The 25,672-nt window shown below is 40.6% G+C and overlaps 1 protein-coding gene across 1 annotated transcript; it reads right to left on the bottom strand.

The window, feature by feature from the left end:
- Positions 1 to 884: 884 nt before the first annotated feature.
- On the bottom strand, positions 885 to 25,672 carry LOC115007960 (MAP kinase-activated protein kinase 2). The gene is made up of 10 exons (XM_029431138.1): positions 24,864 to 25,672; positions 11,565 to 11,704; positions 5,571 to 5,635; positions 5,183 to 5,262; positions 4,883 to 5,009; positions 4,671 to 4,746; positions 4,449 to 4,573; positions 3,409 to 3,494; positions 3,200 to 3,280; positions 885 to 2,766 (listed from the first exon to the last, which is right to left on the bottom strand). Exons 1-10 carry the CDS (start codon positions 25,101 to 25,103, stop codon positions 2,635 to 2,637), a joined length of 1,152 nt encoding a protein of 383 aa, XP_029286998.1. The 5' UTR covers positions 25,104 to 25,672; the 3' UTR covers positions 885 to 2,634.

The following is a 25,672-nucleotide window of genomic DNA, read 5'->3' as shown; positions in this document are numbered from 1 at the left end:
GGCTACGGTCGCCTCGCACCTGAAGAGAAAAAACCTTGTGCATTAGCGGGAAGCTGCTCTGAACACCCCAGGGTTGGCAAATGTCTGCGTTGACTCAATGCCACCAGACTGTCACTCATGCTAGCAAGAATGATTCAAGTTGGTCATGAGTTGAGTCTGTGCATTCCGTGTCAAGGCCACAAATCCCGAGTCATAGCTGGAGACGTGAATGAGAAGAAATAAATTCTCTAAAATGTTACGGCAAAGGTTGAATAAGCAGAAAATATTTACATTTTATAAATATTCAAGGAATTAACAACTGGACCAACAACTCACAACGGGTAACAAATGTAACAATTAGACACGTTGGCTATCATAAGCAAGTGTTTGCATAAAGAATGAAACAATAATTATAAGACATGTTGTATTATGTCCGTTTTAACTATTCGAATAACAAATGTAATCAAGGAGAGAAATATAAAAAGCTTGACATTTATTATAAAGTGTAAGAGTTTCTACATAAATTGTTTCTGATTTTTAAAGATAATTCTTTATTCTGCCTTTAATTACAGTATAGCTGAAGAAACAGGAAAGGGGGGGGGGGGGGGGGGGAGAGGGGATGACATGCATCAAAACGCTGTTGGATTCAAACCCGGGCCGCTGCGGTAAGGATCATTCTGAGGTCGTGAGTCGCCAGCTATACCAGGTGAGCGACCAGAGTGCTCTTTGGTTATTATAGAAAAAAATAATCCATACAATTATTTACGTTATACAGTCCCATGTGCCAAGGAAGACCTGTAATTCTTTTTCTTTAAAAAAATTAATAGAATCATGTGAAGAACATTATCCATTTTTCTTACACTGTCAAAAGTTATTCTGTAAACACAAATGGAGATAAGAGCAGGTTTGTGTTTTATGTGTTTTTTAATCCAAAGCTGAAGCAGACAAAAGTACGGCAGGTACAGCCGAACACTGATGACAGGAAAAAAAAAAAAACGACGGCTTCAACTACAAAAAAGGTGTTCAGAAGGATGAAAATAAAAACAAAACGAAAATAAAAACAGGAGGAACTTTGTCACAAACATTCAATGAACATTTTTACAGTGAGAGATTTGTAGGTGTGATGTGACAGGTAATGTGGATGTGATTTTACAAAGTGAAGTGGACCAAACTGACAAAATTAACACAATCATTTCCCATGATCCCGAAGTGAGCTGCAAGTGTCCTGTTGCGTCAACAAGAACATTGAGGAGAAGCCGACCATCGCACTCTGAATGTGACGACAGCTTGCTGGTGGTGTTGTCAGAGATTCTGCTCCGGGACGAGGAGCAGCTCTTAAGTACTTTCTACATCCCATCAATCCTCCAGGAAGTGTGGAGGAGAAGTGTTGGAGAACACTGGCATTGCACCAGATTAGTCCCACTGAGCCTCGTGAAAGTTGAGCTGGTGCTTCCAACAGAAACTAAGTGATCCTTTCTGAGCCCTCCAGAGAGAGCCCAGTCCGTCTGAATCATGTATGCCCCTCGAGGGTATGCTACTGCTTACATAAACACACACAAACGCTCCCTATTGTTGCTCTCTTCAACACATTTGCAAACAGAAATCAACACTAAGAAAAGATTCTTAGCAGTACTTCAAGCTGACAAACACATCTGCATAGCATTAACCTGAAATATAATCTGGCAATGTCACAAATTGGGAAGCATAACATCGGTAAAAGCCTGAACCAAATGGTAGGTAAGGGTTAAAAGTCATATGCTGCTTTAGCAACACTCCGTAAGGCCTATGCTAATATGTTCATAAAATCCATGAAAAAATACACTATCCGTTGGCTCCTACTCTCCTATGAGCTACATGCGGCAGAAAGGTCGAGACAATTTCTGTTCTTAAACGTGGCGTCCTTCTCTGCCTTATAAACTATGTACCTGAAAAAACAAGCGTAGATTAAGGTAGGAGAGAGGGGCCACGAGTGAGGTGCTCTGTCAGAATGGCACACGGCCGTTCTGAGTGCATAGGCCTCTGTTCGACATTCACAAAGACAAACTGAACCTGACAGACACTCACACTTCAAGTCCCAGAAATGGGCGACTATTTCCAGCTAATTCCAACCGTCAGGGACAGAGTCCTTACATTCCACTCGTCAGTTCAAAATACATCTGCTTACTTTGCATGTACGACGTAAAAGAAACCTTCCCTTGCTTTTTTCTTTTTTTGGATTTAGCCATTTGATTTAACATTCACAGGTTTGGGGCGAGAGCTAAAAGAGGGCTGTGGGTGAAAGAGAACTACTGCTAATGCTAAGGCTTCATGTCCTATTCCAACATTCAAGCCCCTCCCAGTACCCAACCTGATATTTGGGAAAAGAGGAGAGGGATCTCACTGATTCCCTCTCCTCTCCTTTTCTATAATTCATAATCTCTTCACTGGTGTAAAAACACAGATCAACAACCTCTCTGCCAGAGCAGAGTGGTGGGTTTGTTAAAATGGTAGAGTAATAAAAACAAACACTCCTACAAAACATTAGAATTTGCCAAGAAAAATAAAACACTGAGAAAATCCATGCAACGCGACTCACATGTCAACAAATTATTGCTTCCTTTTTACAACCTGTGTCTGTATGTGCATGCATGCGTGCATCTTTCAGTGGGCAGCAGACTATGGGTCTATGGGGTTACTGGCTTTCTTTCTCCGTTTTGTTAGCAGTGGATTGGTCGAGTCCTCAATGGTCTTGATCTTGATTTGCTCGTAGTCGACCCTCATTGTTGCCAAGGCACTGGTCATTTCCTCCTGAAAAATGAGGAAAAGAAGCTCATCAGGCCACTTGCTTTGCCCAACCTGAGTCTGCATTTTTTTGTATAGACATCATTACATTACACTGCTTTCAAGCTAGCTGCAAGAAGATCATGACGTGTGTGATGCTACTTTTTTTAAATGTAAAATTCTATGGCATAAGCAACATGCTCTGATGCTTCTTCACAGAAATTGCTGATGAAAAAAGATAAAACATCACCAGCCTTATCCTTACATAAATAACACTAACAAACAGTAAATACAATTATTAACACAAGTCATTTATTAAGCTAATCATAGGTATTATTCAGATATAATTATATAATTGGATGGAATCTTTTATCAATCAAACATTAACAATTTAGAGTATGATGAGTCCTAGGTAAAAACTATTTAATGTAGCGCCACACAGAGAAACAAACTGTCTAACCTTGACATCCTCCCATGCATCCTTCTCCTCCTTGAGCACCCGGCTGGTGTGAAGTGGGGTCTGGGGAACCTCCATCGATTGCTTTAGGAAGGACACACAGAAACACATCCAAATGTTACTTCACAGGAGGGATGTCTGCCAAAGCAATAGGGTTGAAAAGATGGTAAGAAAGTGAGCTGATAAAATGCACAATCAGAGTATGTGCTTACATTGATCCACGGATGATTCATGAACTCTGTGATGGTCATCCTTTGCGTCGGCTCAGTCTTAAGGAGGGTCCTAATCAGTTGTTTAGCTGCAAGCACAATGATTGTTTTACATCATTAAAAAGGAAGTCATATCCAAAGGGTCAAATAAGTGTAACAGTAAAAAATATAAACCACAGACTAAGAAACATTAATAAAAACAGTGCGTACAATTCCAAGCTGACGGATTCAGAAACGTGACATATTGTTCATCTTTACATGACGCATATACATCATATACTCATGCAGGCCGGGTTCAGAGTATCCCATTTTATAATGCAGGTTATGTGACTTGGAAAAGGAAAGTATGGGAGATGCAAGAGGCCAATAGTTCATCCTTTCATGGTCTGAGATTTCACCATGTCTGTGTTGCTGTGGGTGGTGTAATCTAAAACCGAATTGAGAAATACTACTGTGAAGAAGGCACGAGCACACACCGACAGAAATGATGAGGATTGGGCTGGTTCTTTAGTAGTACATTAGAGTACATTAGAGTACAACCCATCCGGCTTCATTGTTTCACACATTTACCCATACGCCCTTCTTATCACCACATCAACTTCTCTTTTCTTTCTAAAAGCGTTGCTCAGGAAATAAGACGTCACTTTCAATTGTAGTGAATGTGACTGACGCTTGCAAATAGGTGTGTGAAACATCTGCATCAGTTTCCATTTCTTGATCAGAAAGTGAAGACCAAAAAGCCAGCTGGGTTGTCACAAGTAGGGGATCTGCTTTACGAAAGGTTCCCGCAGCAGCTTGTGAAACAATCACATTGTCATGAGACGTTATTACTGACTTATGATCATTTGAGACCAAAACACAGCAGGAGCGCCTCCGTTTGTCATCCCGATAACGGACTCTTCACACAGTACTTTTAAAGAGGGATGCCTTTCTTTATAACCTAATAATACTTTACATAATTGGGTTTTCAATCAGTTCTAGGAAGGACTCAATACTTTCAGTGCCCATATATTTATATAAACAGAGTAGGTATATTGACCGACCTTCCTCTGAAACGTCAGACCATTCAGGGTTGGGAAACTCATATTGACCCATCCTGATCCTCTTCTTCATCCCAGGAGAGATGGCTAGACCGTGGTTAGAATAAAAGGGAGGGTATCCACACAACCTGTTGATAGTTCAAAATGAAAATATTAGTTGTAGCACCAAGTAAATAATCTTGTGTGATAAAGGGTTCAGAGATAATGCAACTAAAACGGACTTACAGGATATACATAATGACACCCAACGACCACATGTCACATGACTTGTCATATTTCTCTGGACCCAGAACCTCTGGAGCTGCAGACAGAAGGGAATGAGTAAAGGGGAAAGCAACAGATAGAAGGGCATAGAAATGTGTTATGTATACATTTTTTTAACTGTTTATTAATAAGCAACATGTGGAGCGAATATGAGAGTACACTCAGATCCTTACCAACATAGTAGGGCGTGTAGCAGGGAGTAGCTAAAGAGTTGTGTGAGGTGGTTTCCTTGGCAAAGCCAAAATCTGTGAGTTTAAGGAGGGCATTGGGCCTCTTCGTCGAATACAGTAAATTCTCTGGCTGCAGGGAGGATTCGGGAAGCCAACCGGAAGAAAAACAAGAGTAATGACGTTAGTTACTGCAGCTATGGAAGTCACTCTTTACACCCCCCTATCAGATTGCTTTACTTTCTCAGTAAAGAGCAAGAAAATTCCTTCTTAAGAAATATGATGAAACGAAGATATGATACAAACCTTGACGTCTCTGTGTGCAATGTTGATTGCATGTAGAAACTGTATGGCTTCGCCAATGTTTTTCATGATGTCAGATGCCTCTGAAGAGACAAACAGCTCTTTTAACACGGAGATTAAAAGTGACTTGAGTGGTGCATAAACTAGCAGACATACAGGCTATATATCTCAATAGTGAGGCAGCAGCAGCAAATGTAAATGACACCAATAGGGGTTGCATTATGTTTGTGGATTGTAAAAATAAACTTTATATTTAGCAGGTTTCAGTATGTGCTACTTGTACATGTATGTGTGGATGCAGTAGTATATTGGGACCAGTGTGTTATGTCATAAAATACAGCAGTATTGTAATAAATACTGTGATCGTTTTACATCAAGTTAAGCTCATTACCTCTCTCTGTGAAGGCCTGGTCTCCTCTATCCTGGATTCGACTAAAAAGCTCACCACCATCCATGCTGCAAAAAAAACAAACAAAAAATGAGTCCGGGTCTGGCTTTTGGAAGCAGACTCACTTCTTGGTGTACTCCCAACTAACCTCAACCTCTGTTCTTGCCTCTTTTTGATATGATTTTGAACCTTCAGTGCACATGAAACCAAAAAGCTTAATGGGCCTCTAAAGTTACAGGAATATTTCACAAAATTATCATTTGTATATCAATTATAAGAATCCAAAATATTTATACAATTCTTGATGAATTGAAGTACATGAGAGCCGTGTTTAACAGCAGCAAAACTATATCAAAAACATCCGTTTACAAACTACAACTTGTGCAGTTTAATCCAAGTCTCATTACTCGTATTCTCACTGCTTAATAAAACACCTGCATATTCACTAAAACCTTATTATTTAGGACACTTCTGTAGAAACTCGCATGCTTTCGCAGGCACATTACTCGTCCATACAAGTACTGTTTAGGAGGAAGTGTTAAATATTTATTATTAGTTGTTATATTAATATACAAATGGACATTATGGGGTGAAATATTCCTTTAAATAAGCACACCATTGCATTGAGATGCCTGGATGAGAGATCATCATGTGCACTACAGACACCTGGTCAGCCAGACACATACATTGTGGTGTGTTGCATTGAGAGCAATGAACCACAGAGAGGTAATTGATTTCAGCAGCATTATTATTATTATTATTATTATTATTATTATTATTATTATTATTATTATTATTCCTGGAGTAGTGAACTAAAATAATAGGCAGAAAAGGGCTCTAGGTAAAAAAAAACACATTGCTACATTTGCAAAAGGAAATCTGCATGATCACAATATTAAGCCAACATAACTGCATGTCATGATGCAAGACGTCCCCTAATTGTGCACTGGCTGTATGAAACGCTGCTGGTAGAGGTCAACCAAAACCAACTGTATGACTGCTTCAAACCCTTTGTACACAACTATGTAAGGGACCATCAATGGTCCAGTACACCCTTTTAAAATTGGTGTATGATCAGTACAGCATTAGAAATAAACAGATGATCGACTAAACTGTTCCCCCGAAGTTCCCCATTTCACAGTTTCAGCTGAAGCAAAGACGCATCACGTCTTCTGGATTTTGCAATTTTCCATCCAAAACATTTGACATTTTCCAGTCTAAAATGATGACAAATGAAGATTAATAGTTTTATTCTGTTTTTCTAACACAGGAAATAAGACATGGAACTTTCAGTACTTGTTCTAGGCAGTTTGCTGGATACAATAAGCATAAAGCTGCCTTCACATGATATGAAATGTTCTCTGCGCTCACCGCGATGTAGGGCGCGAGGCCTTGCGGTGAAGGCAGCTAGTTAGTTTTGTTTCTATAGTTACCTCCCCTGCTTGCCTGTGCCGCTTCATAAAGCGGTTATTTAATTGGTTGCGCTTTAAAAAAGGTCAGCGGCAATAGAGGTCGAAGTTGAAATGATTGGAACTTTGAGTGCAGCGCTCGGTGGCAATTGCATGTGTTGCACCACCCCAAGGGTAGCGTTTCCGCACCGCTCTCGCCATTGGAAAACAACGGCACATGTGAAAGCAGCTCGAGAGAGACGTGTGAGAGATGACAGCATGAAGTAGTCTGTAGGGACTAGGTGTAGGTATAAGCTATAGGATGCAATTTAGACATTATGAGGTTCAGACATTTTTAGTAACTGGACCACTTTGAATTTTAATTGAATACCTTGGTTGGGACCACAGCGATCTTCTCTACAGGGCTGAGCAGGGAGTCATGGTTAAACATGCAGGTGTGCTTCCAGTCTTGGTCAAGCAGGTTCCTTGCTAGTTCATTTTTTAATTACCCAAAACTACCCGGGTTGCATTGTTTTAATGTTGTTTATACCCCCCAGTATTTCCTGATCCACTTAAAGATCAAGCACATTTGTAAACACTTTGTATTTAGTAGAAACGTTCAAGACTAAGAATTACAAAAAAAGGTTACTGGTGCTGTCAAATATAAAACTAATGGTTGTTCATCTGAATTCAATATGTATGAGAGCATGAGATAATCCAACTTGATGCATTTAAAGATAAGTTTCATTTAATCATTTTGTTCAGTATGACTGTCTGAGTTTCAAGTCCCATCAATACGAATTTTCTGTGTGCGTGTGTCTGCATGTGCACGACCACATAAACGTATTCTTCAGGCATTCATGTGTTCATGGCAGAACAGAACCCACAAACGTAAGAGCCGTGGGACAGCCCTGCTAAACCACAGCACACTTCTCCAAATCAATCATACATATTCTCATTTTGCATACCGACAAACAGACAGCATTGCATTTCGATATCAAAATAATTGGAAGCAAAAGGTTCTCACACTGCTCTGACATTTTTCTCATGTGGTCAATGGTAGAGATAAACTTGATCCCTCCCTGTTTCTGAACATGTCTGGAGGTGAAGTGTGAATTCTCAGCAGAACAGATACTTATATACTAATTTGTACAGCGATTGCACATCGGACACCATAACGCCCTTACAGTTTCAGTGCACATTCTTTCACATCTCGTATACTGTGTGGAGACACCACGGCAGTGAGGATGATGAAATGTACTCGCTAAAGATATAGCCTTTTAGAAAAAGCCCCAATACACATCAGCTGTTTGTTTTTTCAAAAACAGATTGTTAAAAAATCTTTTGTTTTAACAAGTTGGAGATGCTTTAGGATTTAAATATCATAAAGCAATTACCGTAATTTCCGGACTATAAGCCGCAACTTTTTCCCCATTTTTCGACCCTGCGGCTTATGTAACGGTGCGGCTTATCTATGGATTTTTACACCTATCGGCCACTAGGGGAATTCCTAAATCTATGGATTTTACAGGTTACAGTCCACCGGATGCCACCAAAGAGCGCGAAAAGTAGCAAAAAGTAAAAGTGGAACCGCGAGTGGTACGAGAGACAGACGGACATTAGAGAGACAATCATTATGGAAAAAAAACGTAGAAATGCATATGATGCAGCTTTTAAGTTAAAGGCAGTAAATCTGGCAGTAAACGGAGGAAATAGAGCTGCTGCACGTACTCTTGGCATCGATGAGGCAATGGTGAGACGTTGGAGACGCCAGCGGGAAGAACTGTCTCAATGCAAAAAGTCAAAAAAAGCTTTCAGAGGTAACAAAAGCCGATGGCCCGAACTTGAAGACTTTCTTGAAGATTGGGTGAACACACAGAGAACAGACGGCCGAGGTGTTTCCACCGTGCAGAGCCGACTGAAGGCCAAAACAGTCGCCACCGAAATGAAATTGAAAATTTTAGAGGTGGACCATCCTGGTGTTTCCGATTTATGAGGCGAAAGGGACTGTCCATCAGGGCGCGGACGACTGTGTGTCAGCAACTCCCTCCCGACTACCATGAAAAAATAACAAACTTCGGCGAATTCACACAAAGAATGATAAAGGAATATTCCATCGGACCGGACCAGATCATAAATATGGATGAAGTGCCTTTGACGTTTGACCTGCCTCTCACTAGGACTGTTAACATCACGTTGAGAACCACTGGCCACGAGAGAACGAATTTCACTTGTGTTCTTGGCTGCACAGCATCTGGGTTAAAGCTTCCGCCAATGGTGATTTTTAAGCGGATTACAATGCCAAAAGAAAAGATCCCAAACGGCATATCCTTTAAAGTCAACAAGAAAGGGTGGATGATGGAAAGCGTAATGAAGGAGTGGCTGAATGAGTGCTACGTCAAGCGCCCTGGAGGATACTTTCGCAAAGAAAAAGCTTTGCTCGTTTTGGACAGCATGAGGGCCCATATAACGGATTCAGTTAAAGCAGCCATCAAGAGCACAAACTCCATTCCAGTTGTGATTCCTGGGGGCACAACGAAGCATCTGCAGCCACTCGACATCAGTGTCAAACGTGCGTTCAAAGTGGCACTACGCGCTCAGTGGGAGGCGTGGATGACTAGTGGCGACAAATCCTTCACCAAAACTGGGCGCATGCGAAAGGCAACTTTCGCTCAAGTTTGCGAGTGGATCCTGACAGCGTGGAGGAGTATTAAAACATCCACGATCACCAACGGGTTCCGAAAGGCTGGAATGCTGCGTGGTGAAGAGGAGGACGCCGCCACAGCTGAGGCATTTCAGAGGCTGTTCGATTCCGACAGTGATGAAGAGGAGTTCGTTGGCTTTGAGAGAGACACCGAAAGAGACAGGAGAGTGGCTGACGAAGCCACCCTGAGCCTGTTCGTTTCGGACACTGAAGATGAGGACTTTGGTGGTTTTAGTACGCAGGAAGAAGATGAGAATGAATGAATCCCCTCTGTGCACGAACGTAATATACCGGTATGTTATGTTATATGTTATGTTATGTTATATGTTAATAAAATATTTTAAAAACCTGCGGCTTATAGTCCAGTGCGTCTTATATATGTACCGTACACATCAGTCAATTTAGCGTCTGCGGCTTATAGTCCAGTGCGGCTTATAGTCCGAAAATTACGGTAATAAATTAAATAGACCGTTTACACGTTTAATAAAAGTTTATGTTTGCTCTAATGATACGACAATATTAAACTCTCCCTTTCAGCATCTGGTAGCTCGTGTATTCATTTTCATTGCTTGAACTACCTTTCATATGTAATGTTAACTGAGGTTTAATAACCAAGCATATACAGTATGTCCCCAATAGCATCACATATGCACTTCCTTTTAGATTTAGTCTGCTGGTGGACGATGGAAACAGCTGGTAGCTCTGAGGTAAAGTACCACTACAGAGATCTGGGGTTAAGCACTACTGTTGACGTGTTTTGCTTACAGGTGAGAGAAAAGCAGATGGCAATATGAAGAGTCAGAGGTAGAACAGGGCCGTCTGCAGTGCGCCCCAAAAAATGTAAATGACATTGAGTCTCCAATGGTGATAATGAAGTGTATTTGGGATTGACAATAAATGAAATAAGATACCCATAACTATCGTAAGGAAGGACCATCGCTGAATTATCAAGGACTTGACGGTGACACGATGACTGCAGAATGTAGGTTATCAGACTGTCTCCAGTTCTGCAGTGTCAAAAGACAAGCACACTGAATAGCTAGAGCTTTCAAGTCACGTGTGTGTTTGTGATATTCGAGGAAATGTTTTAGCTTCATCAGAAGAACTACTTTTCTTTTTTGGCATGTGTAGAGAATCTTCAAGGAAATTAGTCATCAGCTGATTCTGCTGCTGCATTTTTGCTGGTGTGTAGGCAGACAAGTCCGTTAACACCGCACTCGAGTAACCACACACTTGAATGCACGTGTGACAAGTTGATGTGGTTTTAAAGTGCTTCAGATGGAAAAACAAAGGTCGAAGAAAAGACTATGCTCATTTAGAAGAAATGGGTAATTTTCTTCTAAGGTCATAGACAACAGATTTACAATAATTCAGCTGGCTAAATGTGCTTAGAACTACTGAGAAGGCAAGATGCTCATCACTTCACCTTTGCTCAGGGAAACCAAAGCGTTCGTGTACCTGCCTTCCAAAGTCTAAAAACTGCAGACTGCAATTATACATGGGGATTCAATCAACAGTTCTGCAAAGCAAGCTAAATCTGTACCGGGTTAGGGTTATTATATATTATAAAAATGTCATTTGACTACTTTCAAATAGACAACTAGGTCACCTTTCACATGCAAATCACCAAAACCACAGATGAGATGCTCCAACTTCACTTTAATTCATCATTTTGAGCATCATTCCTTCAGAAGCTCCACCAGGTTGCGTTAGGCTCCACCTTCACATCGAGTATCTATCTGTGGAGGTGGATCCTCGTCAACTGTGGCCAACCCAAACATACTGTATCTGCTAAAATGCGCTTTGACAGAAGGGTCATGAGCTGCATTCATTTATGATATTTGTATTCACCACTACACAAGGATAGGTATTTTAGTGTATGCATCACTGAAACTGTACACTCACCATTCCATGACAATAAGCAGGCACTTCCTAGCCTGGTAAAGGTTCTCGTAGACATCAATGATGCGCACAATGTTGGCACAAGGTGACGCCCTCCAGTGGAGCTCCACTTCCCTACGGGCCTTGGCACAATCCTGTAGCATCTGGACAGAAGGACAGGAGACAAGGAAGGTGAGGCTGAAGAACATCCAATGTAGACATAACAGTTCAATTATAAAATATACTACAAGTTACCATCACTGTTTAATTGCCCATTTCCTTCACATAATAATCACTGAGCAATGTGACAGAACTGGACCGCAGGTCTCATGGTGGGAGGTGTGACATAAATGATGTATTGTACTACGTGACATGAAACCTTGCGGAGAAACTGGATGCCACTACTGCTTCATATCAATAGGAAACATAAAAGACAGAAGTGCAGTGCTGCCATCAGCTGGCTGAAAGTGGAAAATATGTTATAGAGTTTTTCCAACTTAGTCTTGTGTGAATGTAGCACCCTCTTTGTGCACCACTGGGTCAATGCAGCGTTGAACAAAAGCACCTGCAATTTAAATCACTTTGTGTCATAATATATTTATTCATCCATTTGTTGCTGCTACATCATTAATCCCCAACAGTCAAATATGACTCTCACTCGACAGCCAACGCCCGGAGGTCAAACTAGAGGGTCAGTCGCAGAGAAGTATTTCTGAAACACTTAAACATTCGGCATGCTGCTCAAGAACAGTGAGGAACCATCCGTTAATGTCTGAGGTGTAAATGATAAAAATGTCTCGACAGGATCTGTGATCAGTCACAAATCCTTACAACGAGCCTTCACTTAACGACAGCTGAAATATGACAGACGAGGCGCAGTTTTTGAAAATGTACACAACAAAAAATTGTAAGTCAAATAAAGCAGTGATCAAGTTGCTCGGTATGCGTTTTAAAAATACTTTCTCTTGATATGTTTGTGAATTATGACCTTGCCAGTTTCAAATAACATGACAAATGCTCCAGAAATGGTCCCAGGACTCTGGCGGTCTCCTTTACTGTAGTCAAAACAGTTGTTGGGCTAAAAAAAAAAATGAACGCCTGAACTTCTGAACTATGAGCTCCAGCCTGTCACAAACAGCAAATATAAGATAATCATCTTTAAGGCAATCAAACAGAAGACCACACACAGCTACACCTTAAAAACAGACTAATGAGAATTTAGAAACAAAAATGCAAATATAATGCCAATTAATTGTGCATGCAAAATTGTGAGTGATCTTCCTTTTTGTCGCTATTCACTTGGAAAGCAAATGGTCACACTTTATATTTCCTTTGCTAAATAAGATATCGCTCTAAGTATAAGTTGTGAAGTAGTGATGTTGTCATTTTAAATAAGAGAGTGTTTTTTTATAATATAAAATGAAATGCCAAAAGTAAAACCCTGAAATATCCATGTCAGTCAATGGAAAGAATTCAGCCTTGCAGCTTTGACATTGAGCCTTCGTCTGTCTATCTTGTGCTGAATTACATTCCAAACCTGCCTACGGTCACAACAGCACAGTGGGCTTCGTTCCAGCAGGCAATGAGAACTGGGAGAGCCAGAGTATCCTGTCTGCTGCCTGGCACACAAAACTGTCAGTATGTTTATATGCACAAAATAAAACCAGGTTACTGTGATTGCAGCTGACTTTCTTGCTGTGCTGCAGTGTTGTACAAGCTGATGGCTACCAAGTCCCGACAGTCACTTCTGATTTTAAGTAAACATTCTAATTTGGAAAAAAATAAGAAAAGGAAATGACCAAATAAAAAAGAAACTACCAAGAAAAATAAGATACCAAGATAAGACCGATGAACAGACAGGAAAGACATCAAACACGAGAGATAACATTTAGATGTTGGACTTTTTTCTTGTAATCCGAGTGACAACATTGCCGTTACTTCATATTAAAGTATGAATATTACATAATACAACGTCTTACAAAATAGATTCTTTGTTCAGGTGAGAAGTGAGGGTTTGATGGCTGAGTAACTGGCCAATTACAAATGACAGTCTTTGTTACCAGGAAGAGTTGGTATGGTGTAGTGGTGTATAACGCTCTGCTTTCAACAGTGAGCACAGTTCAATCACCCTTTGGGACAGAACAAACACGGGTGGGAATAGCTTTCTGCGTCACAGCAGAGTAAAAAAACACCTAAAGACATATGACCCTATGGACACAAAAACATGTTGTATAGGACAGAATGGATGCCCTGTGTTCCTGAGACACTTTCACCTTCGAGTGACACATTGAGTGTGCACATTTATTAAAAATAAGAAAAGTGACTAAATGTGTCTTTTTAAAATATGTTGGCAAATCATGTGGTAAATATGATAATCCCTTTATAGGCAGTTTTGATAATGGAAGGCATATCTACTACTGGGAAAAAAGGGATTTAATGAAAGTTTAAACTGCAGGAATGCACAACAGCCTTTTCCGCATAATAATACTTTAAACATTGTCAAATAGTCATATTACAGCACACGCCTGGTGATGTCTCTCTACAGTAAACTGTTGGTATGGCCACTACAGCGGTAGAGAAGGGAAATTAACCTTTGTTTATGTGTCTGAAGCACTGTATGACATTAAGCTGGTTTGTCTTGTTTTATCGTTGTTGTGAAACGTGTAAATGGTTTGATTTCCAAAACTGACAGAAAGGTTGAAAATGTGAGGGATTGGTGGACATGTGATACCTCAGTGACACATGTGTGTTTATAGCGGCTTCTTTTCCCCTGGCAGCCAGGAGTTTCACCAGAAGGGCGTACGGGTCAGGCTATCCTCTCAGGTCCACCACACAGTCATTAGATTCTGGACACTATTAGTGTCGCTAAGGTTGCGGGTTGTTTAGTGATGAATGGCTATTTATTGGAAGACGTGAATCCACGCAAGTTAGACTAGATACATATTTCAGTCAGTAAATTAAAATTGTAGGTTTCACAACACTGCATGCCACCATGAATAATCACAGAGCATGAGATCAAATGATATCAGAGACATTTCCACGTCTCTTTTAGAGATCTCTTTGCCGTTTTCCAAAAACCAGCCTATCTAGAATTAGAACACAGACCCAAACGTGTTACTACTCGTTGCTCATGCAATAGCTTCTAAAAGTCTGACTTAAACTCCTCCAAAGCCCTGTTTTTAATTGTAAAATCCTTTCTCTGTTTAAAGTTCTGTTATCTCCGCTGCCTCATGGCTCACTATCACAGGGTCAGCATTTGCTAGTAGCCCAAAGATACTACCTGCCTGACTGCATCTGGAATAACAGTCAAAAGTGCCACATCGGGTCCATGTGGGGGCAGCCAGCCAGATAAACTCTTAAACATCTGTGTGTGTGGGATTAGGCCTGGCGACATGTGGAAAATCTGCGATGTGCGATAACATTCTTCAATATTGCAATGACGATATGACTTGCGATAAATAAGCAAATATTGAAGTGTGCATATTAGCTATACATTTCCTATGTCAGCCTGGTTGTCTTGGCTAAATGTTGTTTCTAGAGTAGCAAAGCCACAATTTAAACTCATTAATATCTCATTGTAAACAATCTAAAATGTCAATAAAATAAACAACATTCCTGACATAAAAACACCGAGTGACGTTTAGAAAGAATGATGAACACAGACATCAGTCATTATCAGTCATTCATCCGCTCCCCTGTCCTCCTGTGAAGAGAGTCACTGCCCTGCAGGTACTCCTGCAGGGCAGTGACTCTCTTCAGCTGAACAGCTGTGTAGGTTTACGTACACATACGTGGCAAACTAAGCTAAACGGTTAGACTACACACAGACAGCTTTTGATTTTGCTCGTTTACAATTCCCCATTAGCCGTGCTAGCGAGCTGTGCTTGTGTAAAACCTAGCACCGTGGGAGAGAGTGCGGAGACAGGGCGGCTTGAAATATTGCTTTCTACATGTTTATGCTTGTTGAACAGGTGCATTTATAAAGAATTAGCTTTTAACCCAGACATGTTTTATGCAGGCAAGTTTAAGACTGGGGTTTGGCAACCATCCCTAAATAAAATGATTTTTCTTATTCATCGCATTTCATGCAGTCTTTTGTGAAGTGTTTATCGTGCATATTCATATTGAATTTGCTCAGTTATTCAAGGGGCAGTTTTGAGATTCTTTATAATTGTTAGCCGGGTGTCCAACTATCTTTGCTGATGCCCAACTGTCAAGAGGAACTACAAGAAGCTTATATGCATGTACTGGAAACAAGAATCATGCATCGAAACCAACATTAGCACATCTAAATATAGCAGACTTCCCTCCACAAACAAAGACTTCACCCCGTCCTCACGCACACATCATATTCGCACACGAGAACACACCCCTGTCACCTCTCTGCTGGTGCTTGTGTGACCGCATAGCCCCCCCATCTGCTGTTAGCCCTTTGAGGGTAAACAGTGAAGCTTGTGGAGAAAGAGGGAGATGAGGGGGGCAGATGGGCACACAATAAACTTCCTCTAGCCAACACAAAAGCTCCCGAACCCAGGGCAGGAAAGTGGGAGGCGGGATGGGTGTAAGCTGAAGGAGCACCCATCCTCCACCTGCTGTCCACTTGTGAGCCAAGGAAAAGTCCATGGTTGATATGGTAAAACCAGACAAAAAAATATCACATTGAAGATGTGGCGGTGAGATTATTGAGGGGTGATAGGTTAAGCTTGGCTCAATCACCAAAGCCTCTTAACCTGAAAACAAGGGTGAAACAACAATACACCAGAAGTTGTGTCTCTCTGTGTGTGTGTGTGTGTGTGTGTGTGTGTGTGTGTGTGTGTGTGTCTCTGTGTGTGTGACTGGTTCATTGTGGGCTCACTGAAGCAGCAAACATGTTTGTGTCAATAGGACATGATCTGATTAAAGACATCTGCTAGGCCTCATAAGATATACGTGTGCGTTTACACTGGTATTAACCATGTATTAAGTGTGTATGCGAGTGTGTGTAATGCATAAAACAACTGCGCTGTTTTATGAGACTACAAAAAGGGAACTATTTTATGTTTGCTTTACAATAGCATAAAAGTGTGCTCAGACTGTAGGTGAAGTAAATGTAACATTGTAAATCAGCATGCTGCTGTGTAGCCACACCAGCTGGTGTTATTGCATATAAAAACAATGCAAAGACACAAGTGGACAAAAATAGGCCTGAATTCACCCAGGGCAGCACAAAGTCATCTGCGCTAGTTTAAAAAAAAAAATTCAACTCTACTAAAAAATTATTGCCGTCTAAAAAGGTTATGTGACTCTTCACTTAGAGACTGTAGTAAAATAAAGTAATTGAGCTCCTGATAACGTATCAGTCTGTCTTAGCTGAAACAAACCAGTCAGTACAACAGGTTGTGGACGTGGACACATCATGCCACCAACACAGGGTAAACATCTTTCACATTAAGTTTGAACACACCTTTGTAATTATAATATATTTTATATTCTAAAAAGGACAGCTCCTTGTTTTAAAGAGAACACACATTCATTAAAAAATGAGTGGCTGACAAGGGGAAGGAAGTGAGATAGTCCGACATCTGTATGACAGGCAGAAACAGCTGCCTCACTTCCTGATATAGAACTGGAAGTTCTGCACGGAAACAAAGAAGGAGATGGAGTAGAGTCTTTTAAGAGGAACAGCAGGGTTGCGAGAGGCAATGACAGATAATGCACAGATCACCGTTATTAAAGAAGCCAAAAAGAGATTTAAGGAATTTGACAGTTTCCACCTACATCTTTCCCTTTGAGCTAGCTTCAACAACACCTCCCTGCTGACACCTTATGATTCATGTTGTGAATCCCCCACTGCGCCTGATGCAACAGATGATAGTTATCAGCTGACTTCAAATAGCAGGGGGTTCACACTGTGAGCCAGTGATTTGGACCTTTGATAAGTGCACTGACTTTTGTCTATGTTTTCCACCACGGGGGACAGGTTGCCGTTGTACTGACCGTGTTGCAGTGACACTGACAGAGTCGATTGAACATCAGCATGGTTTCCCTTCAAAACGCGATTACCATGGAATTTCTAAGGTAGCAGGCAGATGACTTGATGAGTGTATTTAGCAGCTACAAGGACAAAATATTTGTTAACACTGTTTAAGATGTCGACACATTTTCAGTGTCGTCGTCATGGCCCTAATTTAATGTAAAAACTAAAATTGCCAATTGTCTAACATTCATACAAGAGCAACAGAGAACACATTAAATTAATGAATTCTGTAAGAGAGAAAAACATTCACTTCCCTTTAGAGTTAACACCATTCAGCACAATTCAACCACTTTGCTTCCTTATTCTGAACTGATGATAAGACTCTAGAGCACATATGTCAGAGTCAAGGCCCGCGGGCCACATCCGGCCCGCGAGAAGGTTTTTTACGGCCCCTGGGATGATCTTGATTTATTATTAGAACCGGCCCGCAGCCCGCAGATCTTTTACACGCACCAATACTACATTTCCCACAATGCAACGGTGACGCACCGAGCAGTAGGCTGCTTCATTTCAATATTTATTGGCACAGCAGTCGTCAGCATCACAGTAAAATTAACTTTCAGATACCCATCAAAAATGGCAAAACGGAAGGTGGACACTGAGAACCGGGGGTTTCAAACAAGGTGGGAGTCGGAGTATATGTTCACGGAGGTAGCTGGAAAACCTGTGTGTCTTCTGTGTGGAGAAAGTGTGGCGGTACTGAAAGAGTATAATCTGAGACGACATTATGAAACGAAACACGCGGACAAAAACAAGAATATGAGCGCACAGTTGGCTGATAAAATAGGTATGCTTGCCGCTGACTTTCGACGCCGATTTGCTGACTTTGAAGCACAAAAAAGCAGGTTGGAACTGCTCGGTAACCCATTTGCTGTTGACGTGGAAAGCTCACCACCAAACCTCCAAATGGAGTTGATTGACCTCCAATGCAATGATGCACTGAGGGCAAAATATGCGGCAGTGGGTGCTGCGGAGTTCGCCCGTTTCCTCCCCGACACAATGCCCCAGCTGCGCATCCAGGCTGCTCAAACGTTGTCTATGTTTGGCAGCACATACCTGTGTGAACAACTGTTTTCTTTGATGAACCTGAACAAAACATCACACAGAAGTCGACTTACTGCTGAACACCTCCACTCAATTCTGAGGATTTCCTCAGCTCAGAGCCTTACCCCGAACATTGATGAACTTGTGGAAAAGATGGGACACCACCAAGTATCACCCTCAACCTCAAACAAGTGAACATTACTGTGCAATCACATATTTAGAGTTTTTACTCAGTTCAAGTTTAAAAGTTAAAGTTTAATATTTGTTTTCACTGCATGTTACTTCTCCTTAAACAAAGTGTTGTTTTTGATTAATAGATTTTTGCACTTTATTTTATTGTATTTCAATCCAATTATATTTTAAAAATATTTCAGTTGAGTGGATGATAGAAAATTGCTATTATTGTTTTTTTCTTTGAAGTAAATTTAGCCCACTTTTGCTAAAATAGAAAATATAGGCTACTGATGGTGCCTTGAATACCGGTTTCTTTCATTTAATGTTCATGTCATGGGGATTTTTATATAAAGGAAATTTGTCTTTTGTGTCTGTTGAAAATTAAAGATTACTGACAGAGCCATAAGAAAATATTGCTTTATTTATCTGATCATATTGGAATATATTTGTTAGGTTTTCAGTAGGTTCAATTAGGTTCACTAGACTATATGCGTCATTTAAAAATTTTTCAATGAACATTCGAACAGTCCGGCCCTCGGCTTGTAGCTAAATTTTTTATTTGGCCCTCCGTCCATTTGACTTTGACACCCCTGCTCTAGAGGAACAAAATATACACATAAAGAATAGTTGCTGGAGAATGACTTCAGTGTCAATACAATCATGAAAAGAAAGTTATAGCTCTTGAGAGCTCATTAAGGAAGTATCCACGGCCATTCATAAATAAGTGCTGTTTCAGTATGACAGGATGCTGCATCAGCTTGGAAATGGTGTCACAGATACAGTTGGTTACTGAGTTCTGGGTCCATCTATCACAACTACAATACCACATCCTTACAAATACACTTCCCCCAACAGAGAAAGACAAGGTCAATGTGTGGGGGTTGGTGGATACTGCACCCAATCACAGACGATATAAATTGCAATCCAGTAAATCATATTATGTCAAAAGGAGCTTACAACACCAACATAAAGGTTTACCAAAGGAGCTTTTACTTCAGCTAATCGGTTTGTTTGTGACTAATGTCAAACAAATATTTTGACAATAATTTGATAGGAGATATAAAATATTACGGCATTAAGTGATTTGTCATAGTTTTGACATAACATTTTCAAACAATACAAACTTAAACACCACAGTTTAATACAGATCCCTTCTCTGATAACTGAGGAATAGCCAGTCCAGTAGGTACAAAGGGAAATAAATACAGAACGAAGAAGACACGCGTCTGTTAAGATTAATAGTAAATAAATGGTCAATAAACAGGCTTGTTTGTATCAGCCCCATAGTCTATAACTACTGGCCAAATAAATAAATAAATAGTCCCTCAAGATAAGGTGCACGCACACACATTTAAAATCGCTTTTTCTGTAAAATAGCAAAACATGCCAGCTATAATTTCCCACAGCAGCCATATTCAGTTTCAAAAAGATACATGACAAAGAAAAGCATCAAATCCTCATATTACAACTCATCTTTACAATGCCATTGAAGATGTGTGTGGAGATACATCTCTACCTTTTTATGCATGCAAGTATTTTGCTTCAGAGTAGAACAATTGTTCAAAATACTTACTCGTCTAGAGGAAACTTCTCAAAAGTGGAACATAAGGACAGCGCTAGTAACATATAAACTGCCACTATTATGTGCAATATTGCCTAGAATTTCTATCCCTTGGTATGCTAAAAACATCACACCAACAGATTTTACACTGGGGCACAACACATGAAACTGAGTTTAAGGCATTGCGCAATAAAATACTGACTGAACATTTCTTGTGAGTGTAATTCCGAGTATACCGGTGAAGTCAAAAAGACCACATTGCTGATTTTCCACAACAGGGAAAAATAAGTGAGGGGGATTTTTGCACTTTCTCAAGCAGCAGATTCAGTATAGTGGAATAATGAATAGGCACTCTTCCGGCAATGAACAAGATGCCACCCTCATAAGGGTACGGTTATACAGAAAGGGTAGAGAGATAAGTCATAGAGGTCTAACAGAGAACCTCTTCCTTCCTCTCACCCTCCCTCCTTTTCCTTCCTTTCTCTCACCATCTCATGATTGAAGCATGGGCTGGCTCTTCCTCTCTGCGCTAACATTTAATCAGACATGCTGACAGTGTCAATGCTAGATTCAGAAGGATTTATGTTGCGTGGATGGTGGGTGTCACTACAAAGTCATTTGCTTAAGCGCAACAATTAAACAAAGTTTGGATTCTTCTGTCCTACAGTAATCCAAGAGCAAAGTTCAGTAATCAAAACCCTATAAACAATTAAAAGCTTCCATTTGAACTGTCCAGTGTTTCCAGTTCCTCTTTACTTACCGAAGTGTTTACTTCACCACAGTGACTTCCCAATCTTTCCAAATTTTAGGTGGAGCAACTTCAGTGACTCACAAAATGTGACCAAAACATTTATTCATTCCGTCTATGACGACATCATCTTAACGATATTTCACCGAGTAATTTTCCAGATGAGGCAGAGCGGGGCTTAAAGATTAGAATTTGTTTTCAGAACTAAGGCAAACAAATCTATCACTGCTTGTACGCAGCAATACAATAAAGTAAGATTGACTTTACACTTGCTGCCTCTTTATCTCTACTTTCTTTCTTTAAGATTCAACAGTAAAATACCGGGTCATCTTAGTCCTGCCGTGAGCACTAGTTAAACTTTAAAAAAAAAAATGTGTTGGCCAACAAATATACTTGGGCAGCTGTTAATATAACTTAGAGGATCACCCTAATTAAGTCTATGTGTGGGAAACACTGTTGTGCATTGGGCGCAGCCAGGCTTGCTCACAAAAAAAGAAAAAACAATCTTGGAGCGGTCATAATTTACATATTAGGTCCGCACAGAATAAAACTTGGAGGCCCAGCTGCATAAAATAAATGCCATATAATGTCGTTATGCTATTCCTAATGAGTACTCGTCAAGTGTCAATAATTCTACAGCATTTGCAGTCAACTACCAGCCCATAAAACATAGTTTGTCGTTATTAAGCTCAATTTGCTGAACAAAGTGTCTCGTAAACTCAGAACTTCATGAGCTATGCTTTAAAAAAGAGAGACAGATAATTTATGAAATACATAAGAAATTAACCTGCCCCAAAAACATTTTGAAAACTAAATGGCACAATGCATTCTTAAACTTTCAGTTGTTTGGCACCACAACAAAAAAAATCACAGCTTCCTCATTTTCTGAACTGCCACTTTGGCACAGTTGGAGGTCCACCGAGGGTTGCACAAGAATTGCTGATAAATAAAATCTTTTAGGACTTTCAAGACTTTAGGGTCTCCATTTCTCTCCCACAAACACATATACAAAATATTCAGCTGCACTGTTGGCACAAAATCTGGCTCAACAGACAGGTTAAAGTTTTACAAGGTGATGTCACCTTGGGCCAGTCTGGCGTCTGCTGCAAACCTAATGAATACAGTAGATGAGATGGAGCTGACTCAGCTGACGTAAGCGAAGGGAACAACAAGGACATAAGTTCATTCAGTGGACGCATCAATCCATTTGGTTACAGTCCATCTTATAGCAGCATGAGAAAATAACAGAAGCCAATAGTGCAACAAGTTGTAAGAGCCAAAACAATAATTGGAGGGGTTCAATGAAGTATACAGTATCACTGAGTGTATTTATACATATGAATATCAGTGTTTCACCTACCATTGTCTTGGGCTCCAGGCCCTGCTAACGGAGCCCAGCGCCCTGCCTGAAATTCAAGGTGTTTTTTTTTTCTTCTCGAATTTCAAAAGGAATTATATATTTTTTATTCCCAACTCACAGGTGCTCTTTTAATTTAATAAAGAAAGGAGAGGGGAGAACTAAATAGAAACGCACGGTGAGCACCCCTCCAAAGCAGTAAACCTAGGGGAAACACTGACTATATACACGTTTATATTATGCACAAAAGGGACTGCCCTGGCCCCGAAGAATACAGGAATGGCAGGATGTCAAAGGCATGATCCTAAGCAGTCTTGGCAGTCTCGGGAGAGCTCCAAGCCATTTTCAAAAACAGGAGAAATGCGGATCAAGTCTTAAAATCCCTCAAACAAGTGGAATAAATACAACTTCCTTTTCTTACAAGTATCCCTAAATTCCTTAAACACAGTGCCTTCTTGATCTAAACCATAGTATACTAAGCAGCACTCCGATAGTCAGACTACATATTCAGTTGCACAAATACTAAGCACATAGCTTTGTACACAGCTTTGCTCCAAGTGACACTACACTATATATTTTTTAAATGTAAACGTTACTACATCATTTTGTGATAAAAACGCAGCATTATTTTGAAATCACAGCTCTCTTTTTGTCTCCCTTTCTTTCTGCAAAACACAAAAACAAGGGCTCGAATACAGCCTGTTCGGTAACTTCTTCTCAGTTGTACCACATTTACCAGGCGTTGTGTGCAACATAGGGTTAAACAAAGCGTGGCTGAGCAACATTTGCTTGCAGTGGTGAACCCACCCAGTTGAAGAATGAATGGCATCAAAACACTGTACACGGCATCATTGAATTATCACCGTAGCCAGGTAGCGTCAAACCCACGTCCAATCCAGGTTGAGAAGAGGGAAAATGTTTTGAATTGTTTTACTACCGAATGTGGGCCTGAACAGTCCCGGCATTTGATCTGGGCTGAAACGGAAGATAAATCTCAGGTGTGTGGCTGCCGACAAAGGAATTTAAAAAGACACGTTTGGATTTTAAATTGCTTGCCTTAGGAAGACCCTGAAGGTCAAAATGTTGCATCATTAAAATAGCGTACAATTCTGTGAGCAGACTACCTCTCTTTTGTTTGTATACTGCTTTGGACCTTTGCCAAACTGTGGTCCGAGCTCTTCAGGTGCAAAATCTATGACTATCTGAAACTGTAACATGATGTTATGATCTCACACACACACACGATTTAGTGCAATACCTATTCTGACAAACTTAATAAGAAAGAAAGAACTGAACGGGCCTACATTAATAAATGGCTTCACTGGGCCGTGTTTCGGTCACTTGTGTGTGGATAGCTGTTGTAACGTTTGTCCTTCATCAATCATTGACCGATACAGAAATGTAACTCTAGTTGTAGTTCCTGACAATGCAGGGGGATTTTACAGCTCACCCTAACCTTTTTCCAATTTACAGGACACAGGAGAGTACCTACATTTAAAATCCAGAGCAAAAAAAGGGGTGAAACTACCAACCAATACTTGCTTATCACTGTGTTATCTCATCACACTAAATAGTGGATGATACACCAAACAACTACAATTGAGCAACAGTCTTGAGAAACAGTCTCAACCTGCCCAGCAACTGTTCACAACACTTTGACACATGAGGAGGTGAAGCAAATCACTGCTGAAATGGTGGTGTACTATTGTAATTGTTTGCTTACAAAACACTCAAGTATCTTTGTCCCAACTTGGAACGAGAAACCCCCTTAATCCTGTATGAAGTGTTTAAATCATCGATCAGATTTAGCAAACGCCTGGTTGCTTATTTTGGCAGTCAGTATAATCATGTTAGTGATGATAAAAACAAAAAATGTGGGTAGAACAATACTGTCACACAGTCCATCTTTATCTACAAATGATTTTCTCCGTTAATCTAATTATCAGCAAGTCTATAAAACGTCAGAAGAGTCTGTCACGTTTCCAGAGAGCTTTGGTGATGTCATTAAATTGCTTGCTTTGAGCGACTAACAAACCAAAATGTAAAGGTTTTCAATTTACTGTCATAAAAGACAAGAAAACTAGAAAATATTCACATTAAAAGAAGATAGAAAGAATGAATTGTGGGCATTTTTTCCTAATATAAAATGTTTTACTTAAGTGATTAATCACTAATTAAAATTGTTGTTGCCGATTCATTTTCTGTCAATACACTCACTAATATTTATTATTATTATTTGAGTGAATCTCAAAAAGGTGTGTAGCCTGAGTTGGGAAACTTTGGATTAAACCCACAGTTGGACATAAAACCAGCGGTACAATTAATCTGATTTAAAGACAAGGGGGTACCCACATCTCATGACTATGCCTCAGTTCTGACTTAAGATCGCTTTCTGGCCCGGTTCTGTCCCAAATAAAACCTACCTTCAGCGCATACTTGTCTCCAGTCTTCTTCTGGAAGATTTCGAGCACCTTGCCATTGATGCCCAGTCCCAGCACCTGGCTGGTTACCTTGTAGTCATCTGTTATGGCATTCTTCTTGATCTGTAAGGAGGGTCTAGCGTTGAAGGGGAGGAACTGGCCCGTAGTGATCTGCTGCCCGCCCGGGTTCTGCTGCCCCGCCGGGTTGGGAAACAGTGGCTGGTTATGTGCGTTGGATAGCATGCTCCTGGTTTGGGCTGAGACGAACAGCCACTTCAACAACAACACTTCTGTCTTTTTCCTTAAAATACAGACCGAGTCTTCTTCCTGGCTGGCCTCTGATGAAATGTTCACGGTGTAGCCGCCAGGCCCGAGAAATAACCGGCAGTAGTTCTGACGTTACAGGTTAACAAAGTCACTTGGTTAGCCGATTAAATGCTAAATTGGCTAGCGGTTAGCATGCTAGCTTGATCCTATTCTTGACCTGTGGTTCTCGGCTAACAACTCAGCTATCGGTTAGCTTATCCATCTCCGGTGGTGTTCGCCGTCCACCGGTTCCTCAAAGAGCACTTCAGGAACTTTTCTAAAACAGCCCATAAATCGGTTACAGGACTGGGTTTCTAAAGTAGTAACGTAAAAGCCCGCGAGTGGAGTTAAAAAACGACTATAACACTCAACGAAAGACAGACAACAGTGAGAAAACTCCGACGGCAGTAGCACGCCAAACACAGTTCACTTTCCGACGGACAGACACCCAGCAGGTTTTACTGCTGACGTCATGGCCGGGGCTTTTTCGGCGCTTAAAGGAGAAG

The sequence above is a fragment of the Cottoperca gobio genome, chromosome 5 (assembly GCF_900634415.1).
Source record: "Cottoperca gobio chromosome 5, fCotGob3.1, whole genome shotgun sequence".
NCBI lineage: Eukaryota > Metazoa > Chordata > Actinopteri > Perciformes > Bovichtidae > Cottoperca > Cottoperca gobio.
The sequence above is the reverse complement of the archived record's forward strand: the minus strand, read 5'-3'. Positions and strand labels throughout refer to the sequence as shown.

Coding starts and splice junctions, on each gene's coding strand:
- LOC115007960 (XM_029431138.1), bottom strand. CDS start 25,103: ATGCTATCCAACGCACATAACCAGCCACTGTTTCCCAACCCGGCGGGG. Junction 11,705..24,863: donor GAGACAAGTATGCGCTGAAG/GTAGGTTTTATT, acceptor CCTTCTGTCCAG/ATGCTACAGGATTGTGCCAA. Junction 5,010..5,182: donor TTGCACACAGAGACGTCAAG/GTTTGTATCATA, acceptor TCCTCCCTGCAG/CCAGAGAATTTACTGTATTC.